At 40.9% G+C, this 27,162-nt stretch overlaps 1 protein-coding gene across 9 annotated transcripts in view; it reads left to right on the top strand.

The window, feature by feature from the left end:
• Window positions 1–27,162, top strand: part of STIM1 (stromal interaction molecule 1) — a 177,731-nt gene that overhangs the window by 128,192 nt on the left and 22,377 nt on the right. For 8 of the 9 annotated variants that reach the window (XM_012744908.3, XM_012744909.3, XM_012744913.3 and 5 more), the window contains 3 exons: window positions 11,005–11,116; window positions 14,674–14,789; window positions 26,590–26,767. In XM_012744908.3, the coding sequence (XP_012600362.1) occupies window positions 11,005–11,116; window positions 14,674–14,789; window positions 26,590–26,767 (406 nt within the window). The other variant, XM_076002250.1, reaches the window with a different exon arrangement.

The following is a 27,162-nucleotide window of genomic DNA, read 5'->3' as shown; positions in this document are numbered from 1 at the left end:
TCAGCCTCCCGAGTAGCTGGGACTACAGGCATGTGCCACTATGCCCGGCTAATTTTTTATATATATATATCAGTTGGCCAATTAATTTCTTTCTGTTTATAGTAGAGACGGGGTCTCGCTCTTGCTCAGGCTGGTTTTGAACTCCTGACCTTGAGCAATCCGCCCGCCTCGGCCTCCCAAGAGCTAGGATTGCAGGCGTGAGCCACAGCGCCCGGCCTAAAATGAATTTTTTATAGGCAGCATATAGATGGATCTGACAATCTCTGTTAATTGCATTGGTTAGACCATTTACATTTAATGGGATTATTAATATGATTAGGTTTGAGTCCATTATCTTGCTTCTGTTTATCCCAACTGTTCTTTGTTCCATTTTTCCATCTTCTTTTGGATTGAATATTTTTTATGATTCAATATTATCTTCTTTGTTGGCTTATTAGCTATAACTTTGTTATTTTAGTGGTTGCTTTAGTAGATAAAATGTGCATCTTTAACTTATCACAGTCTATTTTCAAGAGGTACCATACCTTGTCACATATAAGAACCTTACAATAATGTATTTCCATTTCTGTCTCTTAACATTAGTTTCTACACCATGGCCTGGAAATTCTCTGAAGGCCACAAGTTGGGGCAATTGTATAACTTGCTTCATTTGTTTCTCATCTCAAGAATCACTGTTCTTTATAAGGCTGATGTCCTAAAAACCATTGTTTCATGTATGTTGTGTTTTTTGGGGGAGGGTGTGTTTATTTCAGGAGCAAAGGTAAATTCCATCTTTGGTACTTCCTCTTGGCCTGAAGCCAAAGTGTCAGCTTAATCATCTTTTGCTTGGACTATTGTGATTCATAGCGTACTTCTTGGCCTAGCTTAGCTCTACTGCGGTCTGTCCTTCAGTTTTTCCTGATCTAATTAGTTCTCTGCTTATATTTTTCATTGTTTTTCCATGTTTTTTTTGATATATGAAACAAACATGACACCAAATTTCTGGGTTGAAGAAATATTCTTAAATAGAACCTGGAGAAATAAAGATACTCCTAAAAATGTTATAAATAAATTCCTATAGCTGTCGTGATGGCTCATGCCTGTAATCTCAGCAACTTGGGAGGCCAAGGTGGGAGGCTTGTTTGAGGCCAGGAGTTAGAGACCAGCCTGGACAACATAGTGAGATCTTGTTTCTAAAAAAATGCAAAAAATTAGCTGGGTATGTGACACATACCTGTAGTCTCAGCTACTCAGGAGGCTGAGGAGGGAGGATTCCTTGAGCCTAGGAGTTCAAGGCTGCAGTGAGCTATGATCACATTGCCTTCCAGCCTAGGTGATAGTAAGACTGTCTCTATGTAAAATAAAATAAATTCTCATATAATTATATATAGTAATAATCTGTTATTTTGAAAGAATAAATATTGGCTTTCCTATTGGTCAGGTAATACTTGAGTTTGTGTGGAAATAGCAATAAGCTTAGATCACAACTGCTGTCTCATTTGAGACTCAACAAAATTTGGTACTGAAAGCTTAGTAGTTGTTGATGAAAGAAATTATTATAGAAAATGTCAATGATTTTTTTCATGTTTATCTATGAGATGTTTGTCAGATCCATTGAAATCAAATGTCTATCCAATCTCAAAATGATTTACCTTACTTGAGAAAAAAGATCACTATGTACATATTAATAGACATCAAAATCTGATGATATTTTATGTCCTGAAAGTTTATTTATATTTTAATGCTGTAGTTCTTTGTCATTCCTTATCCACTTCTGTAGTATTGGCTCCAAAAGGTACTGTTTTTTTCCTACAATTTATATAAACATTCTTATGTTAAAAAAATTTACTGAGTACCTTCTATATACCAGGTATTGTGCTAGATGAGTTTAGCATACCAGGCCTATGTTTATTTCTCTGATCTACTTATTTTATTATTTTCTACCATTCCTCACCACATTTCTGTAAATGCACTGATGTATCAGCAGTTCCTAGGATATGTTATTATTTTCCATCCCTTGATACTGTCATATATGCTGTTTCCTCTGTCTGGCCTTCCTCCCTTGTTGATCTGTTTAAATCAGGGGTCCTCAAACTTTTTAAACAGGGGGCCAGTTCACTGTCCCTCAGACCGTTTGAGAGTGCGGTGCACATTCCACATACGCGCACTGTGGACCCGGGACGAGTTGGCTGCTAAGCAGGACAGGCAGCTGTGGCAAAAACACCTGGTGGGCCAGGCTGGATAAATGTCCTGGGCGGGCTGATGTGGCCCGTGGGCCGTAGTTTGAGGACCCCTGGTTAAATACTGCTACACAATTAAGACCGAATTTAAGTATCCCTTTCTTTAAGAAGTCTTCCCTGAAAACCACAGACTAAATTAGGTGTCTTCTTCCACAGTCTGCCACAGTCTCTTATGCTTATCTCATAGCACTAATTGCAATGATCTATTCCCTTGCCTGTTTTCCTGTCAGACTGCTTGAGGGCAGTATTTTCTGTGATTCCTAACACTTAGCACAGGGGCTATCCCAGAATAGGGATGCAGCAGACAAAAGTTTGTCTTTGGCTGTGCCATGCATGATCTTATACAAGTTGTTTGGCCCCCTCAACATTCTCTGTCCAAGGAGGTATTACTCATTTTACACAAACGTCTTTTTCAAATGGAAAAGACCCCTTCCTGTCTGTGAAGCATAGTGTAGTGGCCAGGATATATCTTTACTTTCTGAGAAGCTAAGTGAACATCAATTTCTGGATTCTCTGCTGATACCCGTAAGTGCTTCTTAATTTTTTTTTTTTTTTTTTTTTGAGACAGAGTCTCGCTTTGTTGCCGAGGCTAGAGTGAGTGCCATGGCATCAGCCTAGCTCACAGCAACCTCAAACTCCTGGGCTCAAGCGATTCTCCTGCCTCAGCCTCCCGAGTAGCTGGGACTACAGGCATGTGCCACCATGCCCAGCTAATTTTTTCTATATATATTAGTTGGTCAATTAATTTCTTTCTATTTATAGTAGAGACGGGGTCTCGCTCTTGCTCAGGCTGGTTTTGAACTCCTGACCTCGAGCAATCTGCCCGCCTCGGCCTCCCAGAGTGCTAGGATCACAGGCATGAGCCACCGCGCCCGGCCTTCATAATTTTTTTGTATCTTCCTCCTTTACCTCTATAAGAAGTCTATGGGGATGAGTGATATTGTTAGTGAGAAAACATAATGTAAATATTGATCGAATATACAACAGGTGATTACTATCATTTATTAATTTTAAGAAGCTACTAGAGCTTTTATTTATATTATACTTATTTTGTCTCATTCTTTGATTTTTTATGTATGTTTACAATATATCTGATATTAGTACATGAATTTAATTTATAAACAGATATACATATATTGGCAATGTGTACTCAAAGCTTTTTTTACAGGTAGATTTTATCACTAAATAGATTAGAGACTACACCATTAGTCACCTTATATATCTTTCTCTCTCTCTCTTTTTTTAAAAGACAGAGTCTCCCTCTGTTGACCAGACTAGAGTGCCGTGGCATCAGCCTAGCTCACAGCAACCTCAAACTCCTGGGCTCAAGCGATTCTCCTGCCTCAGCCTCCCCCGAGTAGCTGGGACTATAGACACTATGCCTGGCTCCATTTTCTCTTTTGGAATGAGAAAGCAGAACAAGACTTTTTAACTTTTAGGTACTTACACCTTAGGGACAAGAGACCCTGATATCTCAACTGGACTGTTGAGTGAGATATTTGTGTTGGAACCCAGGGTTGTTATATGAGATATAGATGTTATACAGGATACAGCTCATCCTGGCTTATTTTGTCCAGACTATAGCAACCCTGGGTGGACACCATACTGCCAAGACCTACCTAGATAGAGCATCTGCCTAGGTAATGGAATGATATATAGGGATAAAAATAAACTAAAATTGTCTTGAGGTTTGGTCTGATATGCTGAAGCCATTATCCATTTCCTTTACAGCTTAGCTATATAGGGGCTGATTAGTCCAGAGTCCATCCTCATTGCAGTGCATTGGCCCGCATAGATCTCTGCCTCTCTTAATGTAGTGTTTAGAGCAAAGGTTCTCAGCTGGGGCAATTTTGCCTCCAAGGGGACATTCAGCAGTATCTGGAGACAGTTTTGATTGTCATGACTGGCAGATATTACAGATATTGTTAAACATCTTATGATGCATGGGACAGCCCACGACAAAGAATTATTATCTCATCTAAAATGTCATTGGTGCAGAGGCTGAGAAACCCTGGTCTAGAGTGACTTCTGCCTGTCTCCACTGTGGTGTAGGGTACTGATAGAGGAGATTCTGCCTGCCAAGAGTCTTTGCCCAGGCTTGTGTCAAGGCATCCTCCCAGTAGACAAAAGGCCCTTGAAGCACTAATGGCCTCAGGCCCTTCTAGCAATAAAAAAAGTGGCCTTTTTTCCATTCTACATGCCAAGCAGAAAGGCCCCTTTGTGTTGGATGAGGCTAAGCTGCCTTGGCAGCAGTGGCAGGAGTGTGTTGTTTTCTGTTCTTTACAGGCTAGCACTTGTCTGTCTGCCTCATATTTGTGTGTCACTCTCCTATGCCTTCATTACCTGCATGCTCCAGACCATAGTAAATTATCACATCTGTAATGTGTGAGGATATATATTCATTTTCAAGAATAATAGCTAGTGCATTCTACTTTCCTCAACACTTCTTTAACCCCAGCTCTGTCATCGTTCTTTTTCCAAAGGTATCTCTTGGAAATTAATTTCTCTTTTCCATCCAACATATTCTAGTCTGGGAATTACTATAGAAATTTCACCAAGCAGTGACTAAGCACCATTCACCTAAGCCTCTGCTCTTGTCTTTTAGGGTGTGGTCTCTGAGCATACCATACCTGCCTCATTTCTTCTCCCTGTACCTTTCCGTTCTTACTTCTGGTGCATCTGCAAATAGCCTAACCTACCTCAAAAGCCACTCAGCTTCAGAGCTTTCCTCCTAAGTTTCAGCATCTTCTTTTTATTGAGACCCTGTTTCACTCTGTTGCCCAGACTAGAATGTCATGGCATCAGCCTAGCTCACAGCAACCTCAAACTCCTGGGCTCAAGCAATCCTTCTGCCTCAGCCTCCCGAGTAGCTAGCTGGGACTACAGGCATGCGGCACCATGCCTGGCTAATTTTTTCTATATAGTCTTAGTTGTCCAGCGAATTTCTTTTCTATTTTTAGTAGAGACTGGGTCTCGCTCTTGCTCAGGCTGGTGTTGGACTCCTGAGCTCAAATGATCCCCCTGCCTCGGCCTCCCAGAGTGCTAGGATTACAGGCGTGAGCCACCATGCCCAGCCCTCAGCATCTTCTTGAGGACATTAAGAGACTGAAGCATTTTTGCCTTCAACTTTGTTTCATTCCTGATTGTCTGCTTTGCATCATATGCTGGGCTCCACTGTGGGGGAAATAGGGGAATGAAGACACAGGTCCCAATTTTTTAATTTCTCTAGCTTATGTGAGAGTGATAGAAACAACCCAAGATGTGAGTTGTGCCTACCAGAGCAATGCCTGTTTTTTGACAAGCATTTCAGAAATTACCCATCCACATGAGCTGTATATTTTTCTAAGGAAGTTTGGTATTGTTGTTGTTTGGAAGTCCACAATCAGAACATTTCTAGAATTTCTCATTTAGGGTAGTTATTCTTTTTTTTTTTTTTTTTTTTTTTTGAGACAGAGTCTTGCTTTGTTGCCTAGGCTAGAGTGAGTGCCGTGGCGTCAGCCTAGCTCACAGCAACCTCAAACTCCTGGGCTCAAGCGATCCTTCTGTCTCAGCCTCCCAAGTAGCTGGGACTACAGGCATGAGCCACCATGCCCGGCTAATTTTTTCTATATATATTAGCTGGCCAATTAGTTTCTTTCTATTTATAGTAGAGACGGGGTCTCGCTCTTGCTCAGGCTGGTTTCGAACTCCCAACCTCGAGCGATCCGCCCGCCTCAGCCTCCCAGAGAGCTAGGATTACAGGTGTGAGCCACCGCGCCCGGCCTTAGGGTAGTTATTCTTAATGATGCCTCTATATATGAAGCTTTTATTTTAGAAACAGTGGATAAGCAGAAATGAACAGGAGCTGTTCCATGCTTCAGTGTTTCCTGACTATTAAAGGGAAATTAGATAGCATTCTGATGAAAGTCAATTTTTGGTAAAGAGGTGGATCTTAAGAGAGGAGGGTGATGAGCCTCATCATATTAATATCATTTTGCCTCAAAACTTTTTTGGCTTTTTGCTTCTCAAAACAGTGGTTTTCAAACTTGAGGAATGTACAAATTCCTTTTAAGGGAAATAATTTATCTTGGACATGTAGTGATGACTTAAATTATTTTTATTATGTTATTTAAATATGTACAAACATAAAATGAGGTTTAGGTCTCTGTATAAAATTTGCATATAAATAAGAACAAAAAATAGATTTATACTTTATATAAAAATAAACTTCTGATCTAATAAAATGATACTTTTTTTGCTGAAACTTAGTTGCTCCCTGGCTCTTAAGTTCAGCATGTCTGTATTACTGATGCCATCTGATGACTCATTCCTCCCACCATTTTTCTCTATTTAAGTTACTATGAAACTTTGATTTGCATAACACATCATGATCTCATTTGACCTTCACTTGGCTTGAACATATTCCTTGTATATTATGTCCATTTCTATTCCTTCATAATTGACTTTTAACAAATTATAGAGATAAATTTGCTGTGTGTTGAATACCATACAAATATGAAAATTATTTTAAAAGGCTAATTTTTATGATTATTCTTTTAAAAAAAGTCGCAACATTATAATATTGAGGAATGAGTAGCCATAGTGCTCCAAGTATGATCATGTGACTTGCTGTGTTTCGAATGGTCACTCAGTAATTGTTTCAGTTAGAGTTGCTTCCTGTTATGACAGAAAATCCTCTCAATCTGATACAAGCAATAAGGGGAAATTTACTGTTGCATAAAACTGAAATACATATGAATAGGGCTGTGTACAGGCGTGATCTTACTCAGGACTTAAATTATGTCGTCTGGATCTTCACTTGGCTTTGCCTGTGTATGAAGGCTTCCAGCATCAGGGAGGAGATACATATATGTGCTTTTTTTTTTTTTTTTTTTTTTTTGAGACAGAGTCTCACTTTCTTGCCCAGGCTAGAGTGAGTGCCGTGGCGTCAGCCTGGCTCACAGCAACCTCAATCTCCTGGGCTCAGCGATCCTACTGCGTCAGCCTCCCTAGTAGCTGGGACTACAGGCATGCGCCACCATGCCCGGCTAATTTTTGTTTTGTATATATATTTTTAGTTGGTCAATTAATTTCTTTCTATATTTTGGTAGAGACGGGGTCTTGCTCAGGCTGGTTTTGAACTCCTGACCTCGAGCAATCCGCCCGCCTTGGCCTCCCAGAGTGCTAGGATTACAGGCGTGAGCCACCTCGCCCGGCCCATATATGTGCTTTGAACAGGGGCTATGGAGCTAGACTGCCTGAGACCAAATCTTGGCTTTACCAATTCCTAGCTGGGTAAATTTGGAAAAGTTATATAATCTTTCTGTGTCTCAGTTTCTTCATCTTAAAAATGGGGGTAAAATTGGATATATCTTCACATGGTGGTGGTGAAGATTAGTGAGTTAATACATACGAAGTGCTTAGAACAGTACTGTCATTTAGTAAGTGCTATGTAAGTGATGGCTTCTGTTATTAGTATTAGTACTATTACTATTATAGTTCAGGGTCATTTTATCCCAGTGTAGTAGAAGAGCAAGCATATCTCTTAGGAATCAAACAAAAATTCAGTTTCTTCGGCTTCATTTTGAATTACGTGCTCATCCCTGAACCAAGCACTATGGGCAGGAGGATGGAATATACTAATTGACTTAGCTCTTTACTCCTAGAGGTTGATTTAACTTTACCTGAAGCATATTAGCTGAAAGCAAGGGAGGGGTGGTTCCACTAATACAAATTCTGAGTATTGTTGTTATCAAAAGGAGAAGTGGATGCTTGGTGGCAAAAATGACCCATGTCCATTATAGTGCTATTAGGTACATCATAATAGATGTGATCATGCGATGTTATATTAGATTCTCTGGGGATGCACCAATTGGTTTATATCTTTTAGTGGGTAATATTTCAGTGGTTTAAATTTTTTGGTGGGTAGTATTTGTCTTGAAAATTTGAATTGCAAGTATGAAATTATATATTACAAACAAAATATTACATAGTTTGTATAAAAATAACTGTTTTGATCTCTGGGTTCTTTTGTATTAAAATATGTAAATTTGAGATATATTATGAATTTATATATTTTGTGTAAAAATAGCAGTTTTGATCTCTGGGTTCCTTTGGATTAAAATATCTAAATTAAAGAAATATTATTGTTATGAAGCACATTATGTCCTAAAATTTCAGGCAAGTACAGTTGACCCGTGAGCAACACGAAGGTTAGGGATACTCACCCTCCATACAGTAAAAAATCTACATATAACTTTTGATTTCCCCAAAACTTAACTACTAATAGCCTATTGTTGACCAGAAGTATTATCAATGTCAGTTGATTAACACATATTTTATATGTTATATGCATTGTACATTGTATTCTTAAAAATAGCTAGAGAAAAGAAAATGTTATTAAGAAGATCATAAGAAAGAGAAAATATATTTTGCTATTCATTAAGGGGAAGTGGATCATCATAAAAGTCTTCATCCTCATCATCTTCACATTGAATAGGCTGAGGAGGAGGAAGAAGAGAAGGAGTTGGTCTTGCTGTCTCAGGGTGGCAGAGGTGGGAGAGGTAGAGGAGGTGGAAGGAGAGGCAGAAGAGGTAGGCACACTCAGCGTAACCTTTGTCGCAAAAAATCCAGGTGTAAGTGGACCTGTACAGTTCAAAGCCTGTTAAAGAGTCAACTATATCTTCTATTATAATGATTTTACATTAACACAGTTATAAACACAAATGCTTCATGGCCACTCAAGTTGAAAAACTATACTCTTACATATCTAGATGATCCAGAATGTACTTTTGTTTTTTACTGTTAGGTTATCTTCAAAATATAATATAAGATCAACATTTTTATAATAGGGTATCTTGACCAGTCCTGTCCAATAGATATTCATACAATGATGGAAATGTTCTATAATTTGTGTTGCCCAACATGGTAGCCATTAGCCACATCTAGCAGTTGGACACTTAAAAATGTGACTAGGGCCATTGAAGAGCTGAATATTTAATTTAATTTTAATACAATTAAATATAAATAGCCACTTGAAGCTACTGGCTACTACTGCTTGGACGATGCAGCTCTGAGTAGCAATATTAAATAAGAGAATGGATGCAGAGTGCCCAATGTGATCTATACCAAGCACACAATAGATGTGAGGAGAGGTTTATAGATTCTGCCCTGAAAAGGGCTGAGTCTCACCTACCTGGCCAGAACAACCTGAGACAGGCTTGTCCCAGGACAATACTAGCAACAGTCTTAGTGTGGCAGTCAATACCCTTTGTGACATGGCTTCGACTTTCTTTTGCAACTACCTTCCAAGTATTCCATATTCTAGACACATCAAATTTCACATCTTTTCTTTGCACCTTCCTCCATTCTATATCAAGTGCCTTCCTCACCCACACCCATGACATATTTCAGATGAGCTTCTACTAATCCTTTATGTTGCAATTTATCTTCTTCTCTGAGGTAATTCTTGAGCCCCTAGGCAGTTACTCCCTTTCTTCTCTGTGCTCTATGTATATTTATTTATCAGAGTCCATGCTTCACTGATTTTATTTATTTATTTATTTGAGACAGAGTCTCACTCTGTTGCCCAGGCTAGAGTGCCGTGACGTCAGCCTAGCTCACAGCAACCTCAAATTCCTGGGCTCAAGCAATCCTCCTGCCTCAGCCTCCCAAGTAGCTGGGACTACAGGCATGTGACACCATTCCTGGCTAATTTTTTTCTATTTTTAGTTGTTTTGGCTAATTTCTTTCTATTTTTTTTAGTAGAAACGGGGTCTTGCTCTTGCCTAGGCTGATCTCGAACTACTGAGCTCAAAGGATCCACCCGCCTCTGCCTCTCAGAGTGCTAGGATTACAGGCATGAGCTACCACACCTGGCCTGATTATATTTATTTTTTTATCTCTTTCACTGGATTGGGAACTGAGTTTCTGCCAGTATGGTACTAAGTGGGCCCCTTATGGATGCTTAATTGGATACTTGGATGGATAGGTGGATAGATGGCTGGTTCTTAACCCTGGTCACATTTATAGTTTAAAAATATTCTAGGCCGGGCGCGGTGGCTCAAGCCTGTAATCCTAGCACTCTGGGAGGCCGAGGCAGGCGGATTGCTCGAGGTCAGGAGTTCGAAACCAGCCTGAGCAAGAGCAAGACCCCGTCTCTACTGTAATAAATAGAAAGAAATTAATTGGCCAACTAATATATATATATAAAATTAGCCGGGCGTGGTGGCGCATGCCTGTAGTCCCAGCTACTTGGGAGGCTGAGGCAGAAGGATTGCTTGAGCCCAGGAGTTTGAGGTTGCTGTGAGCTAGGCTGACGCCACGGCACTCACTCTAGCCTGTGCAACAAAGCGAGACTCTGTCTCAAAAAAAAAAAAAAAAAAAATTCTAAAATCAACTTTATTGAGGTATAATTTATATACAGAAAGATACACCTATTTTAAATGTATAGTTTGATGAATTTTGACAGATGTTATCCCTTGTGTAACCACCACCACATTCAAGATATAGAATATTTCCATCATCTTAAAACATTGCTTTGTGCTCCTTTCCAGTCAGTCCCCAGACCCTCTCTTGGCTTCAGCTAACCATTTATCTGCTTTCTGTCAGTATTGATTTGTCTTTTCTAGGGTTTCATATAAATAGACTCATACAGTGTGTACTCCTTTCATACTTAGGATTTTATGGGAGAACGAGATGTTAAACACACACATGTGGTGAACGTTAAGGTCAGTATGACCATGACGATAAGTGCAAAAAGTGCTTGACATTTGGGAGTCATGGCTTTGCTTGTCTCTTTCCACAGTATACAACTGGACCGTGGATGAGGTGGTGCAGTGGCTGATCACATATGTGGAGCTGCCTCAGTATGAGGAGACCTTCCGGAAGCTGCAGCTCAGTGGCCATGCCATGCCAAGGTCAGGAGGGGACTGGGTTTTTCTCACTTGAGGATGTAGGGAATGGGCTGGTGTGGGCCTGCCTTCAGGTTACTCTGACCAGTTAAGTAGGTTCCACCCTTTTCAGGGTGGAGTCTATAGATCTCTCCTCTTCTCACATCTATTGTACACTTGCTATAAAGCATGATGGACAATTTATATCCATTCTCTTATTTAATAGTCCTGATAATTCTGGGAATAGTACTAATAGCTGCCATTTATTGAGTGCTTAGTATATGCCAGGCACTCTACTCAACGCTATCTACAGTATCTCATTTAATTCTTACATCAGTCCTATAAGGTGGGTATTACTGTATATAGATGATGAAACTGGTTAAGTAACTTTTCCAAGGTCACAAACATGGCTAGTTAGGGACAAAACTGTGATTTGAATCTAGACATAGTAGACTTCAAAGCTTTTTTTCTTTTATTTTTTTCTTTTCTTTTGCTATCTCCCAGCACTTGCCTCTTTTATCACTCAGGAGTCTCAGAGCTGTTTTAGCCTTCCCTGGGTTATTCGTATACAGTTTATCTCTAATGAAAATGGTACAGAGGGCTGCTGACTGCCATTGGGCCAGCCTCATCTCTGGGATGACTCCAACAGCTGTGGTATCATAACTCTTTGCCTCCTTTACAGGCACAATATACTAAGGCTTGGGCTGGGAGTGGGGAGGGAATGGATTAGTGCTTGGACTTCTTGTTATATCAAACTAGTGCCATATGTTATTCAGTCATTAATCCATTTACTTATTCATTCAACAAATATTTACTGGGTACCTGCTCTGTGCCAAGCATTTGTGCTGGGTGCTGGGGATAAAGATGACAACAACCTGCCTTTGCCCTCAAAGGGTTTACTGTCTGGTAAGTGCTGATTATGTATAATCTGTCATCTTATTATGTAGGTGCATCTGGTTATGAGCTTCAGCAAAGGGGAAAGGGGAAAGTGAAGCTGTTGGAATGCCCACACATTGCAGTCTCCAGCCACAGAACTACCAGGCACTGCTGTCCAGGCCTAGCTGAGCTGGCTATTTCCTCCTCTGTTGCCTGCAGCCTCTTCTTCACAGCTTCTCCCTACTCTGGAGACAGTAATAATCTTAATGTTTGTACCTCCCTTTATAGAGTGTTTTCCTACCCGCTACTTCAGTTGGTTCTCACAATTCTGGGAGGAAGGAATTACTGTCCCAACTTTTGGGTGGACAAACTGATTCTCAAATATTTTATAATTTATCCAAGCTAGTAAGTGGCAGAGCTGGGATTTGAACCTAGGTCTGCCTTGTTCTAAGTGCCCTGCTTTTTTCACTGCATCTTTCTCTTGTGACATGTGGTTGAAGATAGACTTCCTCGCAATATTCAGTTCAATTTTATTTCACGAAACTTCACCAAGTACCTACCATGTGCTGTGCTCTCTTCTGGGCCCCAAGTACAAAGAGATACATTGGATATGACTCCGGAGCCTTGAAGAACTCCATGTTTAACACATTAACTGCCATGTGAGTTGTATTTAACTCATGCTAGTTTTAAGCTCAGGGCCTTGTGAAGCATATGTAACTCAGACATCTCTTTACTCGTATGAAATATTTTTCAAGTTGCATACAACACAGAAAAAAACAAAAAGTAACAAAATTTTCATTAAATTAGAAAGGATCATTTTGTTTTTGAAGTTTTTATTCTGTTTTTGTAATAAAATACTGTGGCCCCTGGGAAAACTTTTTTCCTAGTGTGGCAGTCAATGTGCTAATGGAAGAGATAGACAATTGAATATATAATTGACCATTAAGATCTAGAATATAGGGTTTTTTCTTGCTACCAATGGAAACAGCAGTATTGCCTTATGAATCCTTGGACCATTCCCTCATGGGGAATAGCTGTGGCTTGGATTAAAACTGCAAAGCATAGGTTAAGAAGTCAGTTCTCAGGTCATGGGTTCACTTAGCCCTCCTGTGGCTAGAATTAGAACCAAGACCAGGTCCAGCCAGGCTGGGCAGAGGAGTAGAGGACACCAAACTGTGGCACCTAGTGACAGCAGGAGGCTTGGGGTGGAAGTGGTGGTAATTCTAGGCCCAACACTAGCCAGCATGGAATAATGGGAAGAATCTAGCATATGTGAGTTCATTCCCTGGCTTTGCCACTTACTTGTGTGTGACTTTGGGCAAGTTACTCGACTCTAAGTCTCAGTTTTCTTACCTATAAAGTGGAATTGGTAATAGAACTGAGTTCTTAAGGTTGTTGTAAGGACTAAATGAGGTATTGTATGTAAAGTGCCAGAACAGTACCAGATACATAGTAGTTACTTAGTAAATGTTAGCTCCTTTCTCATTTCTCTCATTGCTTAAAAGTAGAGAACATTCCAGTTCATAGGTGTCTTTGAGAAATAGACTGTAGAAAAGATGACAATGTTCATTTTGATCAGTCAGACAAAGTCCAGCACACCTGGCAGAAGTGTTTTAAAGAGGAGCCTCAAGAACTCCCATGCTTATAGGCAGCACCTGATTCTACTTAAGTTTACATAAAGGAAAGTGAGGTCCTAGGGGAGGGACCAAGCAGGTTGCCATCAGACACATGAGTCACTGGTTGAGCTGGGTTGAGAAGCCAAGTCTCCTGACATCCCCCAAGCCCACATCACAGTGCCTCGCTGCCTCTCTTATAGGTGGGTGTGGTTGTTTTCCAAGCCCAGAGAAGGAAGTAGCTGCTCCTGTATGCTCAGACGGAAGTATAAATCATCACACATGATGATGTCAGAAGCTTCTTTTCTAGCTGGGGAAATATAGCTAAGTATCAGAGAAGAGCACCAACCCTACAGAGGTTGCTCACTTGTGGGACCCAGACCATGGTTTTCAACCTTTTGTATCTTTTACCCTTCTCCTCCTGTATCCACTGTGTTCCAGCAGAAGAGAAACAAAGTCCAGTTTCTCCTAGGTCATTTGCTTGTTTATAGGCTCTCTGTTATTATAGTTATCACTGACAGTATGGTCGAAGGTCATAAAAAATTACAATAATCTTATGGAGGGGTAAATTTACTCCAGTGACTCAAATAAAAGCTAACAAGACTAATTCAATTTTTGTCATCAGCAGGTTTATATATACTGACAGTGGGTTTAGGATTAGGATAATTCATAAGTCCCCAAATTCTTGCTGGGTCATGTGGCATGACATTTTGACCTAGGCTGGACAGGAGAATGCATTTACAAGTGGTGGGAGGTACAGGTAAATATATAGAGGATAAACCCTGCGAGGAGAAGCACAATAGAAAATTTATATTTGGGTGTGGAAATGATCACAGCTAGGTAACCCTTAGAGGCTAGGGTACTTAGGAGATGGTGGATATGGGGAGTGAGGGTGAGCATATTCTTGGCAAATGTTACGTGTCCCTCCATACTCTCTGTTGATATCCCATTGGTGTGTAGCCTTTGTGTTCTAGAGTGCAGAAGGGAATGGTCACCAAGAGCTAGAAGTGTTCCTGGAGGAGGTGGGTAATCCTACCGGGATCCTTCATGGCTCTATTGGCAGGGAACTGACCCTGCTACTCTTTGCCTCAACAGGCTAGCTGTAACCAACACCACCATGACAGGGACTGTGCTGAAGATGACAGACCGGAGCCATCGGCAGAAGCTGCAGCTGAAGGCCCTGGATACAGTACTCTTTGGGCCTCCTCTCTGTGAGTCCTGTGTAGAGAAGGGCTACTGCTGAGCCATGGAACCCAAAGCTGTTGTAGTGGCTAGGCTGAGGTCATGGGTCTCCTAGGTACATGTGCAAGGCAGCACCTCCACTATTTCTACTGTTTTTTTTGTTTTTGAGACAGGGTCTCATTCTATTGCCCAGGCTAGATTGTAGTGGCATCACATTTGCCACCATGCCCAGCTAATTTTTCTATTTTTTGTAGAGATGGGCTCTTGCTGAGTTGCCCATGCTGGTCTCAAACTCCTGGGCTCAAGCAATCCTCTTGCCTCAGTCTCCCAAAATACTGGGATTACTGGTATGAGTCATCATGCCTGGCCCATTTCCACTGGTATTGAAAGAAATAGTCTTGTATTTTAGTCCGGCCAGATACCAACATCCATTCTTTAAATACTTTAAGGAAATATCTACTTTGTGCCATATCCTAGAGGTTGGCTTGGATGAATCATATTCTGCCCTAAAGGGATAAAATGAGCGTTCTAGAGAGATACACAGTGCTTCTGAGGCCCAAAGGAAGGATAGAAAAGGTATCCTATAGACAAGGTAGCATGTGACCTCTGCCTTTAAAAATGGATAGAGCTTTATTCCATGGAGGTGACAGAAAAGGACATTCTAGGTGGAATAAATAACCTGAGTGAGAATACAAAGGCTAAAATATGAAAAGTATACTCAGGGATAGCAAGTAACCCCCAAAGGGCTGAATGCCATCTAGCTGTTACCAGCTCTCACTGTAGACAGGCAAAGTATATGAACTGGTTGCTGAACATCTTTGTGTCCTTTGATGACCTAGGAAGACTAAGTGGACTTTCACTGAAGCAACAGAGGCACACTCAGGCCTTAGAAAGGGTGGTTGGTCTCTTTAGTCAGGGGCTAGTTGAGAGAGTTAGGTGGTTTAGACCTTACAGATCTGCATGGTGGGAACAGCCAACTCTACCATCCTTTTCTTATACTAAGTGAAACAAAGGGAAAGAAAAAGTAGTGAGATTTCTTAGAAAATTACCCTTGACCAAACCAGGTGTTTAGGGCCCACTTTCCACCCTTTGGGAACTGCTGGCATCAGTTTAAAGTACCAGTAGCAGAATGCCAGGAACCAGTCCAGGGATGCACCTGGCAGGCAAGGTCAGAGGCAGTATGACATTTCCCTGTCTATGAATGTGGCTTGGCAAGTGCCCAAGCTGACTCGATACAGGCAGGTCTATATGTTTTGAAATTGTGAAACAGAGCAAACTGGGAAAAGAGTGTTCTCATATTCTTTGTTGCCTTTTTTTGGGAAGTGAGGGTCAGTTTTATGGCACATTTTGTTCACCATTTGTGGATAAATTTTGAATAAATGATACATTGAATGGCTCTCCTTTTTATGTGAGACTACTCTTTATGTTCAGTAATGGCCTTTCATTCATTCACTAACATTAAGAACCTTCTGTGTACCAGTATAAATGGCAGGGTCCCTTCTCTAAAGGGCTTCTATCTAAATGGAGATAAGCATGTCAACAAATATAGTAAATGGTAAACAAATATAGTGTTATAGCTATTATATAAGTCTTTCCAGAGTTCAGCTGGAACCACAAAATAGGGAGTAATTTTCTACTGGAGTCTAGGAGGCTTTATGAAGAAGGTAATTCTTGAGCTGGGTCTTAAAGGTTAGGAAGTAGCTTTATTAAACCCTCCATATTAATAGCTTATACACTTCTTTGTATATACTAACAAAAACACTTATACCAGAAGAATTATACCCAGTAGTAAAAACTAGGCTACTTTTTTTGTTGTTTTTTTCCTTGTTTTTCTTTTTTCTTTTGTTTCTTTTCTTCTTCTTTTTTTAAATCTTTTCTTTTCTTCTTCTTCTTTTTTAATCCTTTCTTTCTCTTTACAAACTCTTGTCTTGAGGACTCCCTTTCTTTTTTTTTTTTTTTTATTTTTATTTATTTATTCCTTACTGGGTGTCTTCAATTCCATGCTTCAAAGAGGGCTGCCTTTCAATAGATTGCAGTAAAAGAGCTGCTTTGCTACGTACAAATCCCCAACCCAGAAGCAGGTTGTCTACAAGTGGCTTAGTGCCAGGTACTAGGCTACTTTCACAAAGGTTCTCTCTCTCCTCTGTCACCACCCAGGAAGGGGAGGCCTTCAATAGCCTGAACGTCTTTCTTATTTTCTAAGACATATTATCGGGCTGTATGTATTCTGTATCAAAATAGGATTTACTCTATCTGAAAGAGGACATTAGAAACTGCAGGCTAAAGTAGGCAAGGATTTTATCTGGGAAAATCAGCTAGCATGAGAACTAGAATCCTGGGTCCATGGTATTGGGTCGAAGAGATCAGAGCCAACAAAAGGTGCCGTGGTGGAGCAGGTTAGATTGATGCCAGGACAGGGATATTTTTCTCCTAGACCCATTTCATATAGCCTATGTGCTATGTGTGATCCAACCTAAGGGAAGTCAGAGGTCAGCAGGAAAACTGTGTTTCTAAGATAGGCAGAACAGAGATACTAAAGCTAAGTATATACCTCACACTAGCTAGAATAGCTAGAATAGTTTTTTTAAAAACGAAAAATAAAAAGTGTTGGTGAGGGTGCGGAGAAATAGAACCTTTGTACATTGCTAATGAGACTGTACAGTGGTTCAGCTACTATGGAAAACAGTCTGGTGGTTCCTCAAAAATTAAACACAGAGTTACCATATAACCCAGCAATTCTCCACCTAAGTATATATCCAAAGAATTGAAAACAGATATCGAACAAGTACACATATATGCATGTTCATAACCGCACAAGTTACAAGAGCCAAAAGGTAGAATAGCCCAAGTATCTATTAATGGATGAATAGAAAAGTAAATTGTGGGGTATATATATGTGATGGAATTTTATTCAGTTGTAAAATGGAATCAAGTTCTGATACATGCTACAATGTGGCTGAGCCTAGAAAACATGCTAAATGAAAGAAGCCAGACACAAAAAGTCACATATTGTATAATTCCATTTATATGTAATATTTAGAATATATAAATTCATAGAGATAGAATGCAGACTGATGATGGTTGGCAAGTGTTGGTGGGAGGAGGGAGAGAATGGGAAGAAACTGATTAATGGATAGGAAATTTTACTATGGAGTGATAGAAATGTTTTGGAACTAGTTACAGGCAGTAGTTGTATCAGATTGTGAATATACTATATGCCTCTGAATTGTTCACTTTAAAATGGTTAATTTTATATTATATGAATTTTAACTCAGGTTATTTTCAAAGTAAGCACAAGCAACACAACAAAGAATGGATAAATTGGATTTCATCAAAATAAAAAAGTTTTATACATATTAAGAAAGTGAATAGACAGCCCACCCACAGAATGGAGAAAGTATTAGCAAACATTTTTCTGACAAGACTTTACTATCCAGAATGGAGAAAGTATTAGCAAACATTTTTCTGACAAGACTTTACTATCCAGAATATATAAAGAATTCTTAGGCTGGGCGCAGTGGCTTACACCTGTAATCCTAGCACCCTGGGAGGCCAAGGCGGGAGAATCGCTTGAGGTCAGGAGTTCAAGACCAGCCTGAGCAAGAACAAAACCCTCGACTCTGCTAAAAATAGAAAAAATTAGCGGAGCCTGGTGGCACATGCTTGTAGTCCCAGCTACTGGGTAGGCTGAGGCAGGAGGATCATCTGAGTCCAGGAGTTTGAGGTTGCAGTGAGTTATATGGTCACACTAATACACTCTAACTGGGGTGACAGTAATACTCAGTCTTAAAAAAAAAAAAAAAAAAAGAAAGAAATTCTTAAAACTCAGCAATAAAAAGACAATTAAAAAATGGCCAAAGGATTTGTGTATATATTTATCCATGGCTAATACACAATGATGTTCAACATCATTTGCCATTAGGGAAATGCAAATCAAAACCATAATGAGGTATCCTTTCTTACTCACTAGGTTATAATCAAAAAGACAGACAATAAGTGTTGGTGAGGATGTACAGAAATTAGAATAATGCCAAAAAGTGGAAACAACTCAAATGTTTATTAGTTGATGCATAGAAAAATAAATGTGGTTATATGCATGCAGTGGAATATTAATCATTAATCCATGAAAAGGAATGAAATACTGATACAATATGGATGAACCTTGAAAACAGCTAAATGAAATAAACCAGTCACAACAAGCCACATATTGTATGATTTTGTGATCTCACTTATATGAAATATCCAAAATAGGTAAATCCATAGAGACAAAAAATTAGGTTAGTGGTTTTTAGAGCTTGGGGGAGTAGGAAATAGGAAGTGACTGCTAATGGATATGGATTTCTTTTTGGGGTAATGATAATGTTCTAACATTTATTGTGCTGATGGTTGCACAATCTTGTGAATATACTAAAACCATTGAATTGTACATTTTAAAAGAGGGACTTTTAGAATTTTAGGGTCTGTGAATTTTGACAACAATAGGAATAAACATATACAGGCATACTTAGTTTTATTTCTCTTCACTTTATTGCACTTGGCAGATAATTGCATTTTTTACAAATTGAAGGTTTGTGGCAATTTACATTGAACAAGTCTGTCAGTGTCATTTTTCTAACTTCATGTGCTCACTTTGTGTCTCTGTCAGAATTTTTTTTATCAATAAAGTAATTTTAAATTAAAGTATGCACAAAAAGTAATTTTAAATTAAGGTATGCACATTGTATTTTTAGACCTAAGGCTATTGCTCACTTAACAGACTACATTATAGTGTAAACATAACTTTTTTTTTTTTTTTTTTTTTGAGACAGAGTCTCACTTTGTTGCCCAGGGTAGAGTGAGTGCCGTGGCGTCAGCCTAGCTCACAGCAACCTCAAACTCCTGAGCTCAAGCGATCCTTCTGCCTCAGCCTCCCAAGTAGCTGGGACTACAGGCATGCGCCACCATGCCCGGCTAATTTTTTATGTATATATTTTTAGTTGGTCAATTAATTTCTTTCTATTTTTTTTAGTAGAGACGGGGTCTCGCTCAGGCTGGTTTCGAACTCCCGACCTCAAGCAATCCGCCCGCCTCGGCCTCCCAGAGTGCTAGGATTACAGGCGTGAGCCACCACGCCCGGCCTGTAAACATAACTTTTATGTGCACTGGGAAACCAAAATTTGTGTGACTTGCTTTATTGTGATATTCGCTTTATTGCAGTGGTCTGGAATAGAACCCGCAATGTTTCTGAGGTATGCCTGTACAGCTTGATTTTTTGTAACTCCTGGACTTTCATTCAGCTTCTTGAAAAGTTTAGGAAAGAACCCTGAACTGATAGGAGACCCTGATCCTTTTCAAAATTTCCACTCACTTGTGACCTTGGATAGGTCACTTTTCTCAGGGTGTGTTTTCTGATTTGTATCATGAGACACTTGGGCTAAAGGATCCTTATGGTTCCTTTCAACTGTGACATTGCAGGAGTTTGGGGAGAAACCCCTTGGTTGATAAGGGTTCTATGTAAAAGACAGGAGGTCTTTTTCTTCCTGGTGTCTGCATCCTATAATTATAAGAATTTTGTTTGGCCTGTGCTTTATTAAATGACCTTTAGCAATTCAGTTCTGCCTAGACTTAAATTGCCTTATTGGTAAAATGGGCTTGGTCATTGAAGGTTCTTACTGACTGTAATTCAAGGGTTCTGATAGAGCTAGGACTCCTGGAAGCTAAGACTTTGCAAACCAGCTGCTGTCCTGATGCAAATATTGTCTTCATAATTTTCTGCTGATGCTTGTTAAAGGAAAATTTTGAAGATTGCCAGCTACAGTCTGAGGAAAATGTGAGGAAGCTCTTTGCAAGGAGACTTCTGCAAGGGATGGGCTACATGCCTGCTGGGTGCCTACAAATAGTCCCCTGATCTATGCCTTGCTAGGCTTTATTTTCCCCTCTGAGCATGGACTGAAATCCCTATTTAAGGTTTAAGTGGGCAGATGTTCAGGCCTCATTATAGGTTGTATCCAGATAAGCACCCCAGGTAACCTAGGCTTGCTATGGCTACCAGCCATGGCCACCTTGCCCAGCCATAACAAAAATCCTGCCATGTGTCTGAGGCTTGAGAAATTTCAGATCAAAGGTTTGTCATGCACTAGCCAAGAGGGTCTACTGAGGGAACAGGCACCATCTGTCCACAGCAGCTTCAGATCTAGGGAAGGGAGGGGAGGGATTAGACTGGCTCAGCACAGGGCTACCTCAAGATCCATTTCTGACAGTAGAAGGCATGCTCAGTCCTCTCCATGTGGCCACAGAGTAGCACAGGGACCTTCACAGTCTTTTTCACCCTGCAGAGTTGCCTCTAGGCTTGCAGGCTCATTTAGGGCTTTCCAGACAGCACCAGTTGTCAGGTATTAGATATGCTTTGAGAAGCAAAGCCTCCGTGAAGGCAATGTCTAGTTTGAGGGCTAAGCTGATGTTTCCCTATGGGACCAGATCATTCATTGAGGGGACTTTGTCTTCACTGCAGATAATTTCTTAGAAAAATTAGGTAGGCACAGTGGTACACGCCTGTAGTCTCAGCTACTTGGAAGGCTGAGGTGGGAGGACTGCTTGATCCCAGGAGTTTGAGTCTAGCCTTGGCAATATGGTAAAATCCAGTTTCTAAAAAAAATAAAAATAAAAATAAATTGATGTTCAGAGAGATGAGGTGAATTTTTAGAGGCCATTCAGCATTAAAGTGGCAGAGCCATGACTCAAACCCAGGACTTTAATTTCTATTTCAGTACTGTCTTTTCTATTATATTATCCCACCTTCTACTTCTGTTAGAGGAAACAAGATATATTATAAAGAGTTCCACTTTCTGGCTGAGTGTGGTGGCTCACACCTGTAATATTAAGCACTCTGGGAGGCTAAGGCAGAAGGATCATTAGAGGCCAGGGGGCCAAGACCAACCTGAGCAAAAGTGAGACCTTATCCTTACAAATAAAAGAAAAATTAGGCCGGGCGCGGTGGCTCACGCCTGTAATCCTAGCACTCTGGGAGGCCGAGGCGGGCGGATTGCTCAAGGTCAGGAGTTCGAAACCACCCTGAGCAAGAGCGAGACCCCGTCTCTACTATAAATAGAAAGAAATTAATTGGCCAACTAATATATATAGAAAGAATTAGCCGGGCATGGTGGCGCATGCCTGTAGTCCCAGCTACTCGGGAGGCTGAGGCAGGAGGATCGCTTGAGCCCAGGAGTTTGAGGTTGCTGTGAGCTAGGCTGACGCCACGGCACTCACTCTAGCCTGGGCAACAAAGCGAGACTCTGTCTCAAAAAAAAAAAAAGAAAAATTAGCCAAGTGTGGTGGCTCACATCTGTAGTCCCAACTACAGGAGGCTGAGGTAGGAGGATTGCTTGAGCCCTGGAGTTCAAGGTTGCAGTGAGCTGTGATGAAGCCATAGAGAGACAGAGTGAGATCACTCTGTCTCAAAAGAAAAAAAAAAGAGTTCCAGGTTTGAAATAAAGCCAATTGGCTCTGTCACTTAGTGGCTTTGTGACCTTGGGCACATTCCTAAGGTTCTCTATGCCTCAATTTATGGGCTAGGGGCTAGTATACCCTTTGTGCTTTTAACCAGAATACTGAAAATGGTGCAGAGAGAGGCCTGCAGAGTAGTTGTTGGGATTGAGAAAAGTTGTAGAGAGGAAAAAAAAATATATCTTACTTTCCTTTTTCAATGGCTCAGATAATAGTGGAATGTCCCCAGTGAGCAGGTGTGGCTGCCTCTTTGGCAGAGCTTATTCTGGTCTCTGTAGCTGTATCCTTACCCTCTCTCTTCTTTCTATTATGCTCCAACTCATCCTTCAAGCCTTCTCCAGGATGATTTTCCAGCCTTTTCTCGGGCATGCTCAACTTTTTCCTCTTATTCTCCTCTAGGAACCCATAGCCCTTAGTGCCTGTTTTCTTTATAACAATTTGTTTCTCTGTCTTTTACTCTTTAAACTGGGAACTCCCTGATGACAGAGACAGCTCTGTTCATCTGTCATCTGCACATAGCTTAAGATCTAGCAAGGAGAGAGTACCAGGAGATATATGCTGGAAGTTATACAGAAGGAGGCTGGGCCTCTCCAGACTATAGGAGTTGGGGGATTTGGGAGAAGAATCTGGCCCAGCTTAGTTTTGGGGAGAATTGCTGCCTATGGAGTATCTGTGGATAGTTGAGGCAGCTAAAACATTTGTTGGGCTATAACTAGAAGGGAAGAAGGCCCAGGAGTAGTTCTGACAGGTTAAACAGACACCCCAGCACAGAAGGCTGTGTAAATGACAAAAGAAATTCCTAGCACGTATTTTGGCAGTGAGGAATGAATATCTATATCTGCCAGAATATTGTGGGCAGTAGAGAAGGTGGAGAGAATACATTGGGAGAAGAGATTCCAGAAGGTGATAATGATTGGAGGCTTATTTTCTCAATGCTAACTGGTACCCTGAAAATTTTCAGCATTATGCTTGACCCTGTTAACATGTCAGTATCTCATTTGTTCATACCTGCTTCCCCTATCTCAGGCCTGATGGTGTTAACAGTTGACCTCATTTTGTTAAACTCTGTTTGCAGCATTGAGGCTGGGAATTCTGTCATCTTTGTTTCCCTACGTCCCAACCAGCTGCCCTGGGTTATCTCTGTTCACTTAGCCAGCCACATCTGTACTCCTGGAACATCAATGGTCACTCTGCCCTGGCTGTGTTTACTGGGTGTGAGGTATATTCTGAGAACTAAGTTTGTGTGGAGGCTGTGCAATACTCTTCTTCTCCCTAGGAGCTGTTATTTGCCCTCTACATGCACTTTATATTATATCTCCCCCTCCCCTTTCCATCTAAAACCTCCCTTCAATCTTTTCCTCCTTTTCTTTGTACCTTTGCTGAGTATCTGCTCTGGTCAAAACCTGTGCTACCCTATGCTAAGTATAGAGCTACAGAGATATAAACAAGTCTTAAGCCCTGGCCCTGAGGAGCTCACAGAGTACCAGAAGATGACTGATGTGGAAGTTGGAAAACACACAAGCCAGTCCCTGAGATAGAAAGAGATAACCCATATTTACCTATCCAAAGAATGGGTTGATTAAGAAATCCTAGTTCAGAGGAGAAAGAATGGAGGGATCTCCACGGACGGTGGTAGGCTAAGAAGATGGTAGGAATTAAAGAATAGAAATGGGATTAGATGGGAAGAAGTGCATCAGGAGCAAGGCATAGATTAGACCCTTGATTTGCCTATTTTCTCCTCTTTTTCTACATAATGCTTCATAGATTCACTTAGGGGTATGTGGTACAGCCCAGGGCTTTACTGAAGGGACCTGACAATTCTTAAATCTACTGCTCTAGCTCCTTCCTTTTCTTTAGACTCCACTTCTACTTTTCTTTTGAGACAGTCTTGCTCTATTGCCTGGGATATGGTACAGTGGCATCATCATAGCTCACTGCAATCTCCAACTCCTGGGCTCAAGCGATCCTCCTGCCCTAGCTTCCCTGCTAGCTGGAACTACCATGACCGGCTAATTTTTCTGTTTTTTGTAGAGACAGGGTCTCGCTCTTGCTCAGGCTACTCTTGAACACCTAGCCTCAAGCAATCTTCCCCCCTCGGTCTACCAAAGTGCTAGGATTACAGGTATGAGCCACTGTGCCTGGCCCATCTACATTTTTAATTACCTCCTGGACATGTCCATCTGAATATTTCCAAGATGCTTCAAAGCCCTGTCATTTACACCCATGTATTTGATCTCTTTAGTTATTCTGTGATAATGCATTTTATAGCTAAGGAAGCTGAGGTCTAGATAGGGGAAGTGAATTTCATAACAGATTGGGGTAGAGGCAAGCATAGATCTCAGGCCTCCTAACACTTCAGTGTTGGATGCTTCTTTTGATGGCACAAGAATTTCTCTACATGAGGCCTTATATTTAACCTTAGGCTTAGCCATTTGGCCTTTGGGTCTTCACTATTCTGATGACAATGCTACTGTCAGCTTTCAGGATATTGTTTGGGGGGAAACTTAGGCCTTGAAACTCTTAGAGTCACATTCAAGCTAGATCAGGGCAATATAGACATCGTTATGGTGCGAGATGTTTGTAACAAAGCGGAAACAATACTTGCTGCATGCATGTGAAAGTTGTAGTAAGGAAGTATGGTATAGCAGAAAGACAATGCAGTCAGGCATATCTGGATTTTAATCCAGCCCTGTTACTTTTTATGAATTCTAGTAAGTCAGTATCCCTTACAGAGCCTCAGTTTTCCCGGTCTATAGAATGGGAATACTAATATCCTACCTTATAGAGTAGTGAGTATAAATTCGAGTATAGATGCCTGAAGTGCCTGATACATTTTATATTTTCTCTATCTCTCCCTTTCTTATATGGATTAAGGGGAAGGAGATATTATCACACTTGAGGTTTATCAGTAAAGAATCAATCTCCCAAATTTTTATTGAATGCCTTCTGTATGCTGGTAGAAGCTGTGCTGGGCACTGGCCTACAGTCAAGTAATGATCACTAGGAACTACAAAGAGTAAATCAGCCAAATCATTAGACTAATTTTCTTATCATCAAGCTTGGTAGCTCATGGATGTGACTGGCAGAATAACTGGACTCTAGCTCTATGCATTTGACAAGGCAGAGGCATGGATGGGTGTACATTCAAGCAGAATCAAAACTGGTTGAAGAAATCCCGTGGGTACTGAGAGGTGAAACAGTATTACCACAGAGGGAGGGGGTGACTGTTAGATCTTACCTTTAGCTCTGGCTATTCAGTATTTTTATTTATGACTTGGATGAGAATATGAAGTTGGGTAAAATAATAGAATGTGGTTCCAAATCAATATGGACAAGGTAGAATTAGGGACCAAATGAAATAGCTAGGCCCGATCCACATATATCCCATAAGTACTTTGAGTGTTGGAAATAATAAGAGGGAAGGTGCTCTTTGCATGGAATCTTATTTGAACAAGGGTACCTTTGACTTTTGGTAAGAATGTAAAGGGAATGTTGGAGTTGAGAAACCCCAGTAAACCAAGATTAAAAGTCTTTAACAAACAGGGGAGATAAAGAGTAACCCAGGCTCTGGTAGAGGGTATGGAGGAGGCAGATATGTTCCAGAAAGAAAGGCAACTTACTGTCCTATGGAAATATTTCCTCTTGGGACGAGAAGGACAGGAGTAGGAGGACTGGAATATGGCTAGAAGTGTACACCTGCCTGGAGGCTAGGGGATGGCCACTAGAGGACCCTCAATTTTTTCTCTTAGAGCCTAGAATAAACATGTACATGGCTACCACCCTATACCAAGTAACTCCCCTGCCCAGAGTGGATATAGGATATGCTACTCTGTCTTTGATCTAATACCATCTCTATGTCCTGCTGCTCAGCCTTTCAATGAGGAGCTATGATTGTGACCTGTTTTGTCAAACTGGGCCTCAACTTCATACAGTTTCTAGCAACTTGTGTCTTTTCCTGGTATCTAGACCCTCATTTAACTTAGTGGCTCTACCTGTGTTCTTTTGGATTTCCATCAGTCTCATGTCCTTACTAAGCCCAAGGATCCTGCCAGTCCCAACCCTTCCTTACCTGAGGGCAACATGCTATGCACAGAGAGTCAATAGTGCTGGTGTAACTCCCCTTTTGTCCTCTTTCCCTGACTCCCACATCTGGGGTTCCTCTGAGCCCCCAGCACAACTCAGACCGAGGCTGCAGTAGCAGTCCTTTCTTCTTTATGATGTCCCTTTCAAGTCTTTATGCTGTGGCATAGAGCCCAGATCTGGTATACCAGGAACAATATCAGGCTCCAGAAATGGAGTCTGTAAGACTTAGCACCCTGATTCACCATGCCCTCCCCTTTCTGGCAGTGACCCGTCATAATCACCTCAAGGACTTCATGCTGGTGGTGTCTATCGTTATTGGTGTGGGTGGCTGCTGGTTTGCCTATATCCAGAACCGTTACTCCAAGGAGCACATGAAGAAGATGATGAAGGACTTGGAGGGGTTACACCGAGCTGAGCAGAGCCTGCATGACCTTCAGGAAAGGTAAGGCCCCACCTGCTCTTGGGAGCCTCTTGTTTCCACCTGAGTGTGAACCACCTGGCCCCTAAGACTATGCTGACATAGCTGCCCAGGATGTGTCGCACTTCCAAAACTACTTTGGGAGCCTAGGTTCCTGCTATTCCAATTGTCCTGAACAGTTATTCCTCCTGTGGAGAAGTTTGTTTCTATCTTTTCTCCCTCTGAACTTCAGAGAGAGAAATGTGCTATGGATCTTGAACTTCCCATTACTTGTCATTTTACCCTACAACTTGCCTCTGGATTGCTTCTCTTAGTATATAAATCAATGTATACTGTTCTCTAAAGAAACCTCATAAGCATTTCTTCTTAGAGCCCATAGTTCTTTCTTGTATGGAGTTTAAATTTTGTAAGTACTGAAC

This window comes from Microcebus murinus, chromosome 4, assembly GCF_040939455.1.
Source record: "Microcebus murinus isolate Inina chromosome 4, M.murinus_Inina_mat1.0, whole genome shotgun sequence".
Classification (NCBI taxonomy): domain Eukaryota; kingdom Metazoa; phylum Chordata; class Mammalia; order Primates; family Cheirogaleidae; genus Microcebus; species Microcebus murinus.
The sequence above is the reverse complement of the archived record's forward strand: the minus strand, read 5'-3'. Positions and strand labels throughout refer to the sequence as shown.